Consider the following 17399-nt stretch of genomic DNA (forward strand, 5'->3'; position numbering starts at 1 on the left):
TTTGATAGAAACTGAGCTGAGGAAGAAAGGAGGGGTTCAGTCTGAGAGAAACCCTGTCCTTATGAAAAATTAAATAAGGGGGTTTGACTGATAAAGCTTGAAGCTCCGAAACGCGTCTGGCTGACGTGATGTCTACCAAAAAGACAGTCTTCCAAGTAAGAATTTTAAATCGCAAGTGGCTGCAGGCTCAAAAGGGGGGGGGGGTAAGACCCTGTAGAACAAAGTTAAAGTCCCAAGGCATAACAGATTCCGATACCGGAGGACTAAGTAACTAAGTGCCCTTCAGGAAAGCCTTACAGAGTCTATGTGCCATCAGACTAGGCTCGTCTGCGACATGAAAGGTAGAAATCGCCGCCAACTGGACTTTAATGGTTGCGGTCGCTGAACCCTGGTTAAAGAGCATAGACAAGAACTCCAATACAGACAAAATTGGAGCTGTGTAAGGGTCAATCTTTTTGGCATGCGCCCAGATTAAAACCTCTTCCACTTGCTGTAACGAATCTTCCTGGTCGAGGGCTTATGAGAGGAAGATAAAATATGAATCACCTCCGGCAAAAATTGATGAAGCCTAACTAATGACAGAAGTGGAGTAGCCAACCGGAGGATCCGAAGAGAGGGATGGAGCAGCCCTGACATGTGCGTCAGTAAGTCTGGTTGTGGGTCCAGAATCAGGAGCGTCCATGTGATAGGGATGGAGAAAGGGGAACCAAATTTGATGAGACCAGTGTGGGGCAATCAGAATCATTTTGCTTCCCAAGGATTGTGCTTTCTGAATAAACTTTGACAGCAAGGGGACCGGAGGGAAGGCATATAGTAGACTGGAGGGCCAATCGTGGACTAGAGCGTCCCTGGGTGACTCCCCCTGAGGGGGGATCAGTGTGAAGTAGCTGCTGCATTTGGCATTGAGGGGGCTGGCAAAAAGGTCGCAGCAAGGCTGACCCCACCTGCGGAAGATCTGCTCCGCAACTTTGATGGCTCAGGGACCACTCGTAAGGCATCAGAATAGCTCTGCTTAGCCTGTCTGCAATCACACTGGACTTCCCCGGAATGAGCGTTGCCACCAGAAATCGCTGGTAAGACACTGCTCAATGCCACACTCGCATGGCCTCCCTGCAAAGGGGATAAGACTTGGTTCCTCCCTGCTTGTTCAGATACCACACCACTGACATATTGTCTGAGTGGATTGCAATAGTCCCGAGAGGAAGAAAACTCTGAAGTGCTTGCAACGCTAGTAGCACAGCTCTCATCTCCAGGACATTAATATGCAGATGCATCTCGTGCTCTTGCCACATGCCTTGGACTGTCCTGCCTAGATAATGCCCCCCACCCCATATGGGAGGCATCCATGGTCACCATGGCAACCGGGGGCACAGGAACGAAGGGCTTTCCCGCATTCAGATTGTTGGTGCGAAGCCATCAACTGAGATCCTGTTTGCACCAGTCTGCGAGTAGAATAGGGTAAGAAAGTTGGAGAGACCACTGGGCGTAGAGTAGCCACTGAAGGAGCCTCATATGTAACCTTGCCAGAGGGACTAACATTATCGTAGCAGCCAATGTCCCCAACAATTGGAGAACCCATCTTGCCTTCGCTCTTCTCAGAGGGAGCAAGGTGTAGACTTGTTGTAGGACTGATTCTTTCCTCTGGTAGAAATGCCCACATGAGGACGGTGTCTAAATCGGCGCCTATAAAAGTGACATGCTGTGAGGGCAACAAGGCAGATTTTTCCCAGTTCAATGTGATGCCCAACTGTTGACAAAGGTTGATAGTAGCGTCCCTGGTCTGAAGTTGCAGATGCCTGGTGGTGGCAATAAGGAGCCAGTCGCCCAGATACGGAAACGCTTGGAATCCCAGACATCTCAAGTGAGACGTCACCACTGCCATCCATTTGGTAAACACCCTGGGGGCTGTGGTGAGACCAAAGGGCAGGGCTCGAAACTGAAAATGACTGGCTCCCAGCTGGAAGCGTAGTCTACTTCTGGATGCCCTGTAGCATAGTCGACTTCTGGATGCCCTGTCCATCTTTATGTGGTAGTAAGCATCCTTGAGGTCGATGGAGCACATCCACAATTCTTTTCCCAACAATGGGAGAATAGACTGCAATGTGACCATTCGAAACTTGGACTTTTGCACATGGGTGTTCAATTGGCGGAGGTCCAATATGGGGCTCAGGTCCCCTGTCCTTTTTGGCACCAAAAAGAATTTGGAGTAAGTCCCTAATCCGATCTGATCTGAGGGGAAATGCTGGATGGCTCCTTTTTCTAGCAGCTTTGTAACTTCTGAAGCTGCGTAATTCCTTTGACTGGGTGGAACATCCGGGATTTTCTTGATTGGAGGGGGATTTGACGAGAAGGGAATGATACATCCTCCGGAAATTATTTGTCGAACCCATTCGTCCTGGGTATCTTGCCAGGCCTCCAGGTATAATGAGATACGACCCCCGACTGGCTCCAGAAACGCACAGTCGGGCCTCCCATCAGGAGAGGCGGTAGGGAGAACCACAAAAGGAATCGCGGTCTCGAGTTGCAGGGGCCTCCTCTGCCCCTAGGGCAGCGTCTCCCTGAATAACCAGCCCCTCCCCTGCCTCTGGAGGAGAGCTCACCTTGTGCACCGGGAAAAAACCTCTGCGATTTCTTGAACCACATTTTGCCACCCCCTCTGGGCCTTGGGATAAGGCCTAGAGGGAATAGAAAAATGGACTCCTATGGCAGAGACAGTTTTTCCCTCCTGCTCGCACCTAGTGAGTGCGTCTTTCACCTTGGTTCCGAACAAAGCAGAACCATTAAAAGGGGCGTCAGTGAATGAAGACTTGAAAGCCTCCATGAAATGACAAAGGCGCATCCAGGCCTGCCTCCTACGAGCAACTCCTGAACTTGCTGCCCTACTCGCTCCCTCGGCTGTGTAGGAGATTAGCCTCATGGAGGAGTTTGCAATGGAATTGAGGGTAGACATCTGAGCGTTGACCGTCTGGGCTACCGCCTCAGATACGTTACCCGTGAGAGCATCTCCAAGCTCCTTGAGGAGATCTCTCTGGAGCAGTGTAAAGTGTGATAAGTAATTCAGTGACCGTAAGGTAAAGATCGCTGAAGAAAACTTACGCTTCCCGTACTGGTCCGTAGTCCTAGACTCCTTGTTAGGGGGATGGACGGTGGAAGAAGTCTCAGCTAATTCCTTCTGGGTGGCAGCTGCCACCACCATGACATCCACAGGGACTCCCTTGGACAGAAATTCCTTATCAGGAGGAGCAGACAAAAATTTATTGGGTCTCCTAGGGACTGGTTCCGGGGGTTTCCCACACCCTTCGACAAACCAAATCCAAAAGCTCGAAGGGTGGAGATACCCAGGAGGTGGAGGGCTGAGCACCAAAGGCCTTCAGGAAGACAGACTCCTCCTCGGAGGGGCTTTGGACGGCCAGTCACCTCAGTTTCAAAATCTCTAGGATGTCAGAGGAAGAAACATCCTCAAAGGATGACTTAGGGGACCCCAACGATTCCTCGAGGTCCGTGCCTGATGTGAGAGACTCATCCTGGGAAACAGAGTGCTTCCTCTTGCACGTCTTCTTTCTGGGTGGCTCCTCAGGCAAAAACTCTGAGGAGCCATCAGAAATATGGGGACCACTCACGGGAGTGCCCTGAGGGCTTATGGCTCCGCTGTCCCGAGATAGATGACGATCAGAGACCTGCACCGGTGTAGTAGGGGACAGAATAACAGACCTATATGATGCCAATGACCACCTGTCCAGCGCGCTCCGCATGGCCTCAAAGGCTGGTCCTCCCGGGTCCAAAGAACGACCAGCGCCCGAAGCCAAGATAGGAGTCAGACTTCCCCACGCCGAAGCACCGAGAGGGAGACTAGGTGCCGAGAGGTGTCCCGAAGCCTCTCCCTCGGGTTCGACCAAAGAATCCAGAGTCCTGAACCTCGTGGACGGCGCCGACTGGGTCGGAGCTGACGTCAGAACAGTTAAGTCGGGGGGGCTGTCAGAACCAACCTAGGGACATCACACGGAACTGAGCACTCCGGCTCCAAAAGCTGAGATGTGCTTGGAGGAGGAAGTATCGATGCAGAATGAGGGATCGGCTCCGGAGCAGAGAACAATTTTGCCAATACCGGTGACTGAAGAAGTCTCTGCACCACTCTAGCGACATCCACATCTGATAAGGTCCTGGAAAATTTGGAGGATAGAGAAGGAGATAGAGACCTCCTCTCTGAAGGGGACCTGCGAGGAAGGGATACTGGCCTAATGCCAGGTGATCGGCTCCGAACAGGTTCCAAGAAGATTGGAGACGAAGCAGGTTCCATAACAACTGACACTTCCTGCGGCTCCAAGAACAATGGAGCCGAGGATGTCGATGCAGACTTTGCTATTTTCTCTGGTGGCTCCAAGGAGACTGATGGAGCCGGAGATCGCTTTTTTGCTTTTGAGGATTTTGCCTTTGGAAGCACTCTGAAACCCTCCTTCGAGGAGGGTCTGGAAAGTCCCTTCAAAATCAATCTATTCTTCCTTTCCTGAAGAACCCGCGGACTAAAGGCATGACAGAAACTGCACGACTCCTGGAGATGAATCGCTCCCAGACAGTACACACAGAGTGTCCATCTGTAATGGACATTTTATAACTGCACCTAGAGCATTTCTTGAAGCCAGAGGGCTTATGCTCCTTAGTATCTTTGGACATAATTAACCAACAACAAGTAACCGAATGAAAAATAGAACGGTCAAACAGTCACAAGGCGGGGGGGGGGTGGCCTACAACAGACAGAATACCACAAGATCTCTCAGTTAAACAATCCTCAGACACAAACAAGTGGGGAAGGACTAATTCCTCTAATTTAAACAGTTTTAGTCCTGGGAAAACTTTTAGCACACAAGGAAAGCAAGGGGACAGACTAGGTCCTCTAACTGAAAACGGGCCTAGCCCGTTTTGAAACGGCTAGTGGGATACCTCAGAATAAACCATCAAGAAACACAGCTTTTCCACAAAACATACAACAACACACACAATAGCTATTAAAATAGCTTTTTTGCAAAAAAACATCTGATAAAAAGAAAAAAGGGTACTTAGCCACAGCCAAGAGCGAGACCACGTCCGAGCTACACAAGCGGTAAACGAGATCTGGGTATAGAGAGCAGTGCATCATGGGATACCAGCTTAGCCTAGCCAATAGAAAGACTTAGAGCTAAAAAGTACGGCTGAGTGGGAGCAGACATTCGGCTCAGAACCCACGGGTAAGAATGAAGGCGAGATTGGACTACATAACATCCTACGTTTTCCTCATCTATCCAGACCTGAGCAGGCCAAAGGCCATCTAAAAGAAGAAGGGGTATAGGGTGTTAAGGGGGAAAAAAAAAAAGGGTACCCCATCCCAAGGATGCCCAAATGGAAAAAGTGGGTGATGGCAGGGAAAAAGTACAGTTGTATACACTTACCATAAATGTAGATGTTAGTGTGCATTCACTGTCGCAGTCATCACACTTGGGTCATCTTCCTGCAGGTAGTCCTCAGTCAGCCTGAGAGACTTAGTATTTCTGCGTCTGATTCTGCCACGCCAGGACTGACGTCAGGTCGGCAGGGGGTATAAAAACAGACAGCAGACACCATTACATTAGTTTTTCTTGCCCCAAATGTCAGGAGTCCCCAAACAGGGGGGAAAACACCACCAGTAAAAAGTAAATACCAATACCAATAGTAATAGCCATAGAGAGGAGAGAGACAGAACCAGGGGGCTTGAGGGGGGGAAACCACAATCAAACATCTACATTTATAGTAAGTGTACACAGCTGTACTATGTTCCTCATGTTTCACTGTTGCAGTCATCACACTTGGGTTGATTCCCAAAGCTGAGGAAGGGTGGAGGCAGTCAAGAAGAGTTAGGGCTGGCTAGTAGGCCTTGCAAGACTGCTGTAGCAAAACCTGCCCTGGATTTGGAAAAGATAGGCAGGGGGTAATACTTGGTGCAGGTGTGTACAGAAATCCAGGTAGCAGCTTCCAGGATGTCCCTGGTAGGAACTCCCATGAGAAATGCCGTAGAAGGTAGATGTTGCCATAGTGGAATGTGTTCTGACCCCAAGGGGTTGGTTTTCCATTGTGCTTGTAGCAGAAATGGATGCAGTGTGCTATCCATTTGGAAATTGTTGCTTTTGAAATGGCCTTGCCCTCTGCCCCTGTTGCAAAACTGACTAGTAACTGGTCAGATTTTCTGAAGGGCTTAATCCCATCAAGGTAGAATCTGAGCTGTCTGTGGATGTCCAAAGAGTGCAGGATCCTTTCCCCTTTTATTTTGAGGATTAGGGAAGAAGGTTGGCAAATGGATGGATTGGTTTAGAGCCACACTGGACACCAATTTAGGCATAAAGGAAGGGTTAGTCCTGAGAAAAACACTGTCAGCATGGAAAATAATGAAGGGTTCCACAGCCATCAGTGCTTGTAGCTCAGACACACTTCTAGCTGAAGTGATGGCTAGAAGCAAGGCTGTTTTCCAAGAGAGGAATTTTAACTATGCTGAAGCAGCAGGTTCAAAGGGGGGAAACGTGAGCTTTTCCAGTACAAAGGTAAGGTCCCAAGCAGGGGTGGGTGCTGTCCTTGGTGGCCTTAAGTTTTTGCCCCTCTCAGGAACTGTTTGATGAGAGAGTGAGAGAACAGAGGTGGCTCAGTGTTATAATGAGCCGAGATGGCAGATGCATGGATCTTAATGGAAAAGGATGGGCCTCTGTGGAGTAGAATTAGAGATAAGGAGGGCAAGTGCTGTGTCCTCTCCTTTAGACTGAATCCAGGAACAATACATTTTCCACTTAACATAGGATTTCCTTGTACTGGGCCTTCTGGCTTCAAGGATAACACCCAGCACCTGTTTGCTTAGGGTTGCTGGTGGAGAATTCAAGGAATAAGCCAGGCTGCAAGATTTAGGGTTTGCAACTGTGGATGCAAAATCTGTCCCTCCTGCTGAGAGAGCAGGGTTGGAGTCTGGTGTAGGTGCCAGGGTGGCACTGTTCTCAGGCTGCGCAGGAGTGGGTACCAGTGCTGGCGTGGCCAGTCCGGGGCAATCAGAATTGTCCTTGGCCTGTCTTGTTTTATCTTGAGTAATACTCTTGAGAGAAGGGGAAATGCATAGATTGAGAGCTTTTCCCATTAAAAGGATGGGGCATCCACTTTCCAGGCCCTGCTGTGAGGATTCCTGGTGAAGAATTTGCTGAGCTGGTGGTTGTAGGGGGAGGCGAAGAGATCCACCTCTGGGGTTCCCCCATTTCTGAATCAGAAGATTGAAGGTGCTGGGCTCCAATTTCCACTCGTGTGGGTCTAGGAAATTTCTGCTGCAAGTCTACCAGTGAGTTTTGTTTGCCTTGCAGGAATTGAGCTTGTAGATGGACTTGGATGTCCAAGGCTGTGTTCCACAGGGCCATGGCTAACCTGCAGAGTGCCGCCCCCCACCGCTTGTTGATGTACCACATAACTGTGGTGGTATCCGTTTTTAGCAGCAGTTGTCCTGGAAAGAGTAGGGATCTGTAAGTTGTCAGGACATTCTGTACAGCTAGCATCTCTTTTTGGTTGATGTGCAGATGAATTTGACTTAGGCTCCAGTGGCCCTGAATACATTTGCCAGCCATGCGAGCCCCCCAGGCATAGTCTGATGCATCTGTGGTCACGGTCTGGGCAGCATGGGGTTGAGTAAATGGCAGTCCCTTCTTGTGGTTGCATGCTTCTGCCCACCAAAGGAACTCTGCCCTTAGATAGGGTATGATAGGAATGACAAGTTTCCAAGTCCTGAGAATGTTGGCAACAAAGACCAAGTACCACTGAAGTTTCCTCATATGCAGTCTTGCATATGGAATTAGCAGTATACATGAGGCCATGAACCCTAGGGCTTGCAGTATTTAGCTGGTTCTGGTGGCCATTTGTTTGAAGTAGTCTGTCAGACTTGCTTTTCTGAAGTGAGGAATGCCATCTGGGAATTTGTGTCCAAGCTTGCTCCCAGGAAAACAATATTTTGACTGGGTACCAGTTGTGATTTCTTTTAGTTGATGGTCTACCCCAAGGAAGTGAGAAGTTTTTTTTTTTTTTTTTTTTTTTTTTTGTTACAAATGCCAGGTGTTGCAGCAGAAATTCCTGACTACCTGAATCAGGCAGTCATCCAAGTATGGCAAAATTTGGATATTTCTCTGCCTGCACTATGCAATGGCTGGAGCCAGGCATTTTGCGAATACTCTGGACACAGTAGATAAGCCAAAGGGAAATGCAGAGAACTGATAATGCATCAATCCTGCCCTGAAATAGAGATACTTCCTGCATGACTCCCTTATGGGGATGTGCAGATAGGCTTCTTTTAAGTCTAGGGTGACTAACCAGGCATCCTTGGCTAGCATAGGAAGAAGCTGTTGCAGGGTAAGCATTTTGAATTTTGGAACCACCAGGAAGGTGTTGAGAATTGAAAGATCCAGGATTGGGCGCCAAGAGCCCCCTTTTCTGGATACCAGGAAGAGTCTGGAGTTGAATCCTTGACCCCTCTCTGTTCTACTGGAACAGGCTGAATAGCTCTGATATTGAGCAGGGAAAGTACTTTGTTTTGAGCCTCTGCTCACTGGTTTGGAGGAAGGTCTGGAAACCCGCTTGGGGTTGGCAGTGAATGGAAATAAAATTTGAACCCCTGGGATACAATGTTGAGGACCCATCAGTCCTGAGTGATGGACATCCAGTTTTTTGCATGAAGGGCAAGTTTTCCTCCTAGGGGCACAAGCAATTGGGCAGGGCTGGGAAGTGGAGTAAAGAAGTCATTGTGAGCTTTTTCCATAAGGAGGTCACTTACCACCCCATGCTTTAAAGGTGGGGGCAATCCATTGCTTAGATCTCTGCATACCCAGAGACTGGAGTCTGGGTGGCCTGTTTTCCCCTGGGTCTTGTTTGAGAAGGCCTGGAGGATACTTTTTTTTTTTGGAAAAGGAAGGAAAAAGTACAGTTTTGTACCTACCATAAATGTAGATGTCCGAACTGGATAGCATCTGCAGTCATAACAAATGGGTTGTCCTGTCGTCAGGCAGCCCTTCGGTCGGCCGGATTCCAAAGTCTGGGTCTGGCTTCGGCTGATGTCGCACTTCACCCGACGTCATCTCTGCTGGTCTTCGGGTATAAAGGCATCAGCCGACGCCATTTTCCTCAGTGTTTCTTGCCCCAGATGCCAGTTGCCCTCTTGGAAGGCTAAATTTAAGATAAATGCCAATGTTTCCAAAAAAGTAGAAGGCAAACACAAAAAATAAGCATGTATGTACATATATACAAACAAATACACCATAAGAGACTCCCCCCCCAGCTAGCTATTAGGAGGGTAAATACCCTAGGAGTACCACAGAGGGGAAGGAGGGTGGGTAATCCTGACTGCAGATGCTATCCAGTTCGGACATCTACATTTATGGTAGGTACAAAACTGTACTATGTCCTTCATGGATGCATCTGCAGTCATAACAAATGGGTAGAATACCATAGCCAAACTAGGGGTGGAGGAAGAAAAATTATGGTGTAGTTAGGATCCCTTGCAGTACAGCAGTGGCAAACCCTGCTCGGGATCTAGAAAATAGAGGTAAATTATAATGCTTGGCAAATGTATGCACGGAGGTCCAAGTAGCCGCCTCAATAATGTCCTTGGTTGCCACTCCTCGTAAGAAAGCTGTGGTAGTGGCTGTAGCCCTTGTAGAATGAGGTCTTATGTTCTGTGGAATTGGTTTTCCATGGAAGGAGTAACAGAATCTTATGCAATTTCCTATCCATTTGGAGATTGTCTGTTTGGAAATTGCTTTTCCTTCCCTTCCTGTTGCATAAGCTACTAAAAGCTGGTCAGTTTTTCTGTTACTTTTGGTTCTGTCCAGGTAGTAGCGTAACTGTCTATGTACATCCAAGGTATGCAGCAGTCTTTCCCCCCTGTTTTGTGGATTGGGAAAGAAGGTAGGTAGGTGGATTGCCTGGTTTAAAGACACTCTGGATACCACCTTAGGCATAAATGTAGGATTAGTTCTCATGGACACCCTATCTTGATGGAAGATTAGGAAGGGTTGCACTGCCATTAAGGCCTGTAGTTCCGAAACCCTCCTTGCTGAGGTAATTGCCAGTAGGAAAGCAGTTTTCCATGACAGGTGTTGTAGATCTGCTGTTGCTGCTGGTTCAAACGGAGGGAGTGTCAACTTTTCTAGCACAAAGTTCAAGTCCCATGCTGGTAATGGTGGTTTCCTAGGAGGTTTTACATTCTTGATCCCTCTGAGGAACTGCCTGAGTAGAGGATGCGAAAAGACAGGTGGATCAAGCTGTATTCTGCTGAAATAGCTGATGCATGTATCTTGATGGAGGAATAGGACAGGCCTGTATGTAGAAGCTCTGCCAAGTACTCCAGAATGTTAGCAATATCTATGTTCGACACATCTTTTCCTCTTTCAGTACTCCAAATGACAAACCTTTTCCATTTTCCTGCATAGTTCCTTCTTGTTGAAGGTCTGCGGGCTTCAAGGATAATGTCTTTAACCCTTTGGGAAAGGTCTGGGTTGGTTGCTGCTATGTGATGTTCCAGGCCGTCAGTTGCAAGGTTTTTAGGTTTGGATGCATGATCTTGTAGTTGTTCTGAGTTAACATCAAAGGCATCAGGGGTATTGACCACATTCTCTCCAGAGACATGCTCCTCAGTAATGGGTACCAGTGTTGTCTTGGCCAATTCGGAGCTATCAGGATTATCCTTGGACGTTCCTCTGATTTTCAGTAGTACCTGGTGCATCAAGGGAAGAGGTGGAAATGCATATGCTGTCAGGCCTTTCCAGCTGAAGGATAGAGAGTCCACCTTCCATGCAAGTGGGTGGAATGTCCTTGTGCAGAATTTTTTGAGCTGGTGATTGAGTGGGGAAGCGAATAGATCTATTTGTGGCATTCCCCTTTTCTTTGTGATGGCCTTGAATATGTCCGGGTGTAGCATCCATTCGTGAGCATCCGAGGTGGTTCTGCTTAACATGTCTGCTAGGGTGTTCTCTTTTCCCGGCACAAATATTGCCTGTAACTGGATGTTGTAGCTGAGAGCCAGATTCCAAAGGTCCAAAGTCATTCTGCATAGGGGGTATGAATGAGTGCCTCCCTGTTTGTTGATGTACCACATGACTGTGGTGTTGTCTGTCCTTATCATCAAATGGCCTTCTTTGAGGAATGGTCTGAATTTTTGGATTGCCAGTTTTACTGCCAGCATTTCTTTTTGGTTTATGTGCAGGTGCAGCTGGTCTTGAGTCCACAATCCTTGTATGCATTTGTCCAGCATGTGCGCCCCCCCATCCTAGGTCTGAGGCGTCCGTTGTGATGGTTTGGCTTGCTCGAAAGTTGTGGAAGGGTAAGCCTGGGTTTGCCTGGCATGCTTGAGCCCACCACAGGAACTCCTGTTTTAGGCAGGGGATTAGTGGGATTTCTGTTTCTAAGCTGTGCCTGTGCTGAGACCATAAATTCTTTAGGTACCACTGTAGCTTTCTCATATGCAGTCTGGCATGTGGGACCAAGATTATGCATGATGCCATGAAGCCCAAGGCCTGCAGAACTTTTCTTGATGTTAGTTTGTTCTGCTTTGTTAATGTCAAGAAGTAAAGAGGGAGTTCTTTTTGTTTTTCTGCAGTTAGGAATGCCATTTGTTTTACTGTGTCCAATTCGCCCAAGAATGTTCTTGTTTGGGATGGTATCAGCCTTGACTTTTGTAAATTGACTGTGTATCCCAGGGCTTGTAGCAAGTAAATGACCCTTTGTAAATCTGTTGTCAGCTTGCTTTTGTTGTCCGCTTGTAACAGGCAGTCGTCCAGGTATGGATAAATTTGGATTCCCTGTAGTCTGCAGTGAGCGATTACTGATGCCAGGCATTTTGTGAATACTCTGGGCAGTAGATAAGCCAAAGGGCAATGCTGAGAATTGATAATGCTCTGATCCTGCAAGAAATCTGAGGTATCTTCTGCAATTTGGTCGAATGGGGACGTGCAGGTATGCCTCCTTGAGATCTAGAGTTACCAGCCAACACTCCTTGCCCAGCATGGGAAGAAGTTGCTGTAGGGTCAGCATTTTGAATTTCGGGACAATGATGTATGTGTTTAAGACGGACAGGTCGAGAATAGGTCTCCAACTTTTCTCTTTTCTTGGTACTAGGAAGAGTCTGGAGTAGAATCCTTTGCCCTGTTCTGTTATTGGTACTCTTTCCACAGCTCTCATCTTTGTTAATTCCGCTATCTGCTGTAGAGCTTCTATTTTTTGATTTGGAGGTAGGTTTAGCATTCCTCTTTGTACTGGTAAGGTGTGGAAGTGGAACCGGTAGCCTTGGTCTATGGTTTGCAAAATCCACTTGTCTTTTGTGATATAGTGCCAATTTTTCGAAAATAAGGCTAACTTTCCGCCTAAAGGTGCTGCTATTTGCTCCCTGGTAGGCGGTGTCAGAGCCAAGTCACTGTGATTGTCCTGTTGCAGTGGCAGTGGTTGTGTCTGTGCCTCGGTTATTGCCTTGCCACTGTCGTCCTCTGTAGGCACCTCCTCTGGATTGATTTCTGCCTCTAGAGCGTCTATTCCTGCCCCTTTGGGATCTTGTGGAGTCAGGAAAGGACCAATTTTTGGCAGGCCAGTTCCTGCTAAACCTTGGGGGCTGAACCTGTAAGAAATCTTTAACTGTTTGTACAGATTTTGCCTTTTCTTCCATTTTCTTCATTACTTGCTGGGCAGGTGTACCAAATAGACTGGCCTTATCCATAGGAGCATCTAATAGCTTTGCTTTAACATGATCCGTAAGACCTGTTCTTTCAACCATGCATGCCTTCTTATCACTGTGCCAGTCATGGCTGATCTAAATGAAGCCTCCAGTGCATCATAGCCACATTTTAAGGAATGGTTACTAACCTGTTGGATGTTATTCACCATTTCTAATACATATTTCTTATCTAAGGATTCATCAGAGGACAGTTTTTAGTTAACTGATCAAGCATAAACTCTTGGTATTGGATCATATGAAACTGACAGTTTAAAGCTCTAGCGAGAGAGTAGCAGAGGTGTAAACTTTTTCCCCATCTCTCTAAGGACCTGGATTCCCTTTCAGAAGGAATAGGGTTTTGCTGTGGTCGAGGCTACTGCCTTAGGCCCCTGGGATATAGTTTCGGGATCTGCAAGTGGGGCCTTGTATAGGTGGTGATGAGTGTCTGGCACCCTGTAAAATCTATCTGGTTTGGCAGGGGCTGGAGGTAAAGAATCAGGAGCAGTGCAAACATCATTAAATGCATCATCCACAACAGGCAGTACAGGAGGTATAGCTAAGGGCCTATGTTGTGGTAAGTGCAGAAAAGTCCTAAGCCTTTTTCTTGAATCTGAGAAATCTTGTCCCTGCCATTGGAATTGTTCTCTCATGGCATGTAAGGTTTCCCCAAAGGAAAATTCCTCTGGTGGAGAGGCAGCTGGGATGGATTCTTCAGCATCGGAATCTTCATAAGTAGAAAAAGGAGCCTCTGGCTGGTCTGTAATGTCTGAGTCATCCGCAGAATCAGAGGACACTGGCTCGGGGGGCTCTGCTCTAGGTCTCTTTTCTGGGGGCTGAGAGAGAGATTCTGGATGCAGATCCTTAAGAATAGTAACCATGCAGAATATTATCTTCATAAAGTAGCAGAAAGTTTTCCAAGAACTAGCCCAACATGGGAATGGACAAAAGAAATTCTGACAATAGGGCTGACTGCAATTAGGGGTACAGAGAATAGGCAAAGGGATGTTGGAATTTATTGGAGAAAACTCTCAAAGGAATCAAGGTACTGGAAAGCAAATAATTAGAGAGGGGAAGGTAATAAAATGAGGCCAAGAATTCATTTGGACTGCAGTCTGAGAGTGTCTTGCCTATAAAGGCTTGGAGAGGAAGAAATAGGTGTATCCTAATTGAAACATCAGCACTGGTAGAGTTTCCAGTAGAATGCAGAACAGAAGCTGCTGCTAAATAAGGGATAATTAGTAGGGCATATAAAATACTGCAAGATAACAGTAATCAGATGAGGTTAGCAAGGGTATCAGCACAGAGATTAATTGACATGTCTGTCTTATTCCTCTTTTTGTTTCGTTTACAACGGATTGTCTTTATAAGAGGGCATTTGACATTTTTCACTTCACGAAAGCTGTGTTGAAGCACTAGAGATTTTAATAAAAGTTTAACCGAGAACAGCATTGCAAATTTTCCATTACATATCTAAACAAATAAATTGCGACACAAGCTGAGTAAACTCAAATGAAAATTCTAAAGCAAATAATCAAGGTTTTTATCAGTCACTAATGTTGCTAAACTATGAAATATACAGTCTACCCTTAAGCCTTGAAATTTATTTTACTACCAGTCTTACCTTCCAACAGCAGCATTCCTTTTTTAATATCATTCTGGTATTTGCTGCGGATCAGACACCAAGCATACTCAAACTGGGTATTCTTTGATACAGAGCCTCGAGTCTGCTCCACATTAAATTTTTTCTCAAATTTCTGCAATATGAAGAAAAAAAATATGGTACTGCACATGGTTCGGTACAGCAGAATTCAAAATATTTAAGCATTCAAAATATAGAAATATAAGACAATTGTCAAGTGATCATTTTGACTACATTCTGGCACCCCGCTGACTGCTGATCAGCTACCTGCAATATATTGGCCCATTCTTTCAATCACTGGGCAAGAGTTGTTCCCACCGCATTCATTCTGTGTAAGGTGACAGATCATGGAGTAGTCAATTCTGACATGCCTATCTTGGAGCATTTATTGATGAGGTCTAATCTCATCACTCGGTGACGAAGAGGGCTTTTCAGGGACTTACTATGCCCCTGAAACTGTGTTGTGCCCTTTCCTTGACAGATCTCCATAACAGTTACCACACTGGCTTGAGCAGACTCACCCCCCCCCAGACATGTTTTCAGGGGAGCAGACTACACCACTCTCCTAAACCGAGAGGTCACCATAGCAAGAGGAACTACCATAACCCTCCATCCCAGGTGGGCTCTGATGCATGTCACTCATGTTTTGCCCATCCTTCCCCAGCTCTTCTAGCTTCCCAAACCACTAATGTATGTATTTATACATGACTTATCTGGGTTGCAGTCAGTGCTTTATCTCTATGCACCAGAGACTAGGTTAAGTGCTCATTTTTGACAAACATTCTTGTGTTTCAAAAAAGAGGGACAGCTCACTGCCACAAGGGGCATTTTCCATCTAAAAAATACTAACCCAGATTCGAGTAGTACACCTAGAACCAGAGGGCTAAACAGAAGACAGAGAAAAGGTTAATCTTTGGTAGCCTGCTTCTTCAGGAAGGGATTCATTCCCACTTGTGGCTGCAATGTATTCCTTCCTGAAGAGCACATGAAATGCAGTGGAAACTGAGCAACAAAGTGGCAGCACATTAGCACAGGCATGCACCCCACATAGTGAAAGCAGGCTTGTAGCAGAGACCACTGCAAGACTACAGTAGCTAGCCTGCCTGCTAGCCCTGCAAAGAGATGGGAATAGTGTCACTGCAACTTAGACTCTCTCTCGAGGGAAACTAAATGGGTGAACGAATAAGCTGATTTCTGCAACCAGAGGTCAGTGAGGTGCAGTATACATATTAGCTTTTATGACACCTGCACAATCAAAATTTTAATTCTTTCAACATAAATACTAAAATGCATTCTTACATATCAGAGTACCAACAAAAACGCACAAAACACTAAATATTAATAACCATCCTGAAAAAGATCACAGAACATGCCGAAACCTATTATGGTGGTAAACAGAATGACAAAAATTAGTTTCCTATTTGCTCGGCAACAACGCAAGGTAGAGGAGAGTGCAAGGCAAACTACTCTCTCAGAAAAAGACTGCCAAAATGCTGAGAGGAGTCAAAGCTATCCGTATTCTGCTCACCCTTCCACCCTGAACCCCAGGTGTCTAATGGTAAATCAACTTAAAATTAAACACTGTTCTATTTCTTTCATGTTCTACATTCAGTACACCAGCTGATACGAACTCAATCTGTGCATCATTATTACAATCTCAAGAAATAAAATAAAAACAAATGTTATACAAAAGAAAACTCAACATTAAAGTATGAAACTGAATGCATAAGCAATGCCCTAATTCAATATGTTTAGGCTGCACAGTAAACTTAGCAAAATATTCAAACTTTTTTGGTTCCATTCCTTACCCCTTCATTCTGCTAAAGGACTTTAATGACCTTTATTTGCTTAACATGAAAAAAAAAATGCAGACTTACCTATCTACATGAAGCAGCAGCTGTGGTCAAGACCCCAACTATTACCCCAGATAATCAGAGTTTCAATCAGCGGCTTGGGTTATGGAAAAGCCAGACAGAAGAGGGTGGAAAGGAGTGTCTGATGTGCAGAACAAGAATAGCGGCCCAGTTGGCTACTTGTTTACAAGTGAAGATGATAGAACCAGAAAACAAGGAACACTAGCTTGCTACTTTCAAGTTCTTGAAGACAGCCCTCCCAGTAGTTGTGGAAACAACTCATGCGCAGACAGGAGCACAGAAAGACTTGGTATTGACAAGCAGTCATGCTGGCCACCAAAGGCAAGGTTAGGACTTCATTATAAAAACATCCAAGTGTCTAAGCATATAAAGGCCTGACCACAGCCCATAGGGATTGAGGTAGTACACTGACAGAGGTTGGAAGGGTGGCAAGCCACAGTGTGCGTTTAAGTCTGTAGGGAAAGAGTTAAACATGTTACCACTCTCCCCCCACTGGGCTGTCAGTCAAAATGCCAGTGAAGAGATGATGAGAGGGCCACTTGAGCAAATAGGAAGACTATCTGCAGTTAAGCTGGGGTACAAAGGACATTCACTTGCCTGAATGGCATCTCCCTCAAAGTAGTGACCGTGTTGTCACATTAAGGAACAAATGGGTTTAAGGCTAAAGCTGAGAAGGGGTGGGCTGTAGCGTTTATTTGTGTTGAAAAGAAGCTAACCATTCTTCCTTTTCATAATTTAAAGCAATCATAGTTTTCATGAACATGGCATTTTGTTGACCTATATGTTGTGATTACTATAACAAACGAAAGATTAAACGTGTAAAAAATTTAACAGGAAATTAATGCATCTAACTAAAAGCATTAAAAGGAAGTTGTCTATCAGAACGTTCCATCTGTATTGTTGATCTTCACCAATCCTTGACAGTGGGTTAGCTCGCGCTCTCAAATTCTCGAGCCAGGCACTACCCATAATGCTCCTCAAAGAGATTACCTCAGATAAAATTTGCCAAAGAGTGTATAGAACAACCAAATTATGGTTCACTATACAGAATATAGAGAAAGGGGCATTTTATATGAGCTCTTTATTGAGAAACTAGCTTAGGGGTAAATCTGATACAAGTCTCGGGATGGGGGAAGGTGGGTGGGGATATCAAGGATTGGCAAAG

At 46.1% G+C, this 17399-nt stretch overlaps 1 protein-coding gene across 1 annotated transcript in view; it reads right to left on the minus strand.

The window, feature by feature from the left end:
* The window catches only part of FIS1 (fission, mitochondrial 1), a gene marked incomplete in the record, with an annotated part of 397913 nt that overhangs the window by 266460 nt on the left and 114054 nt on the right, over positions 1-17399 (minus strand). Inside the window, 1 exon segment of the mRNA XM_044076998.1 lies at positions 14343-14475. Within this exon segment, the coding sequence (XP_043932933.1) occupies positions 14343-14475 (133 nt within the window).

Source organism: Protopterus annectens, chromosome 7.part0 (assembly GCF_019279795.1).
Source record: "Protopterus annectens isolate FY-2018-M chromosome 7.part0, PAN1.0, whole genome shotgun sequence".
Lineage (NCBI taxonomy): Eukaryota > Metazoa > Chordata > Ceratodontiformes > Protopteridae > Protopterus > Protopterus annectens.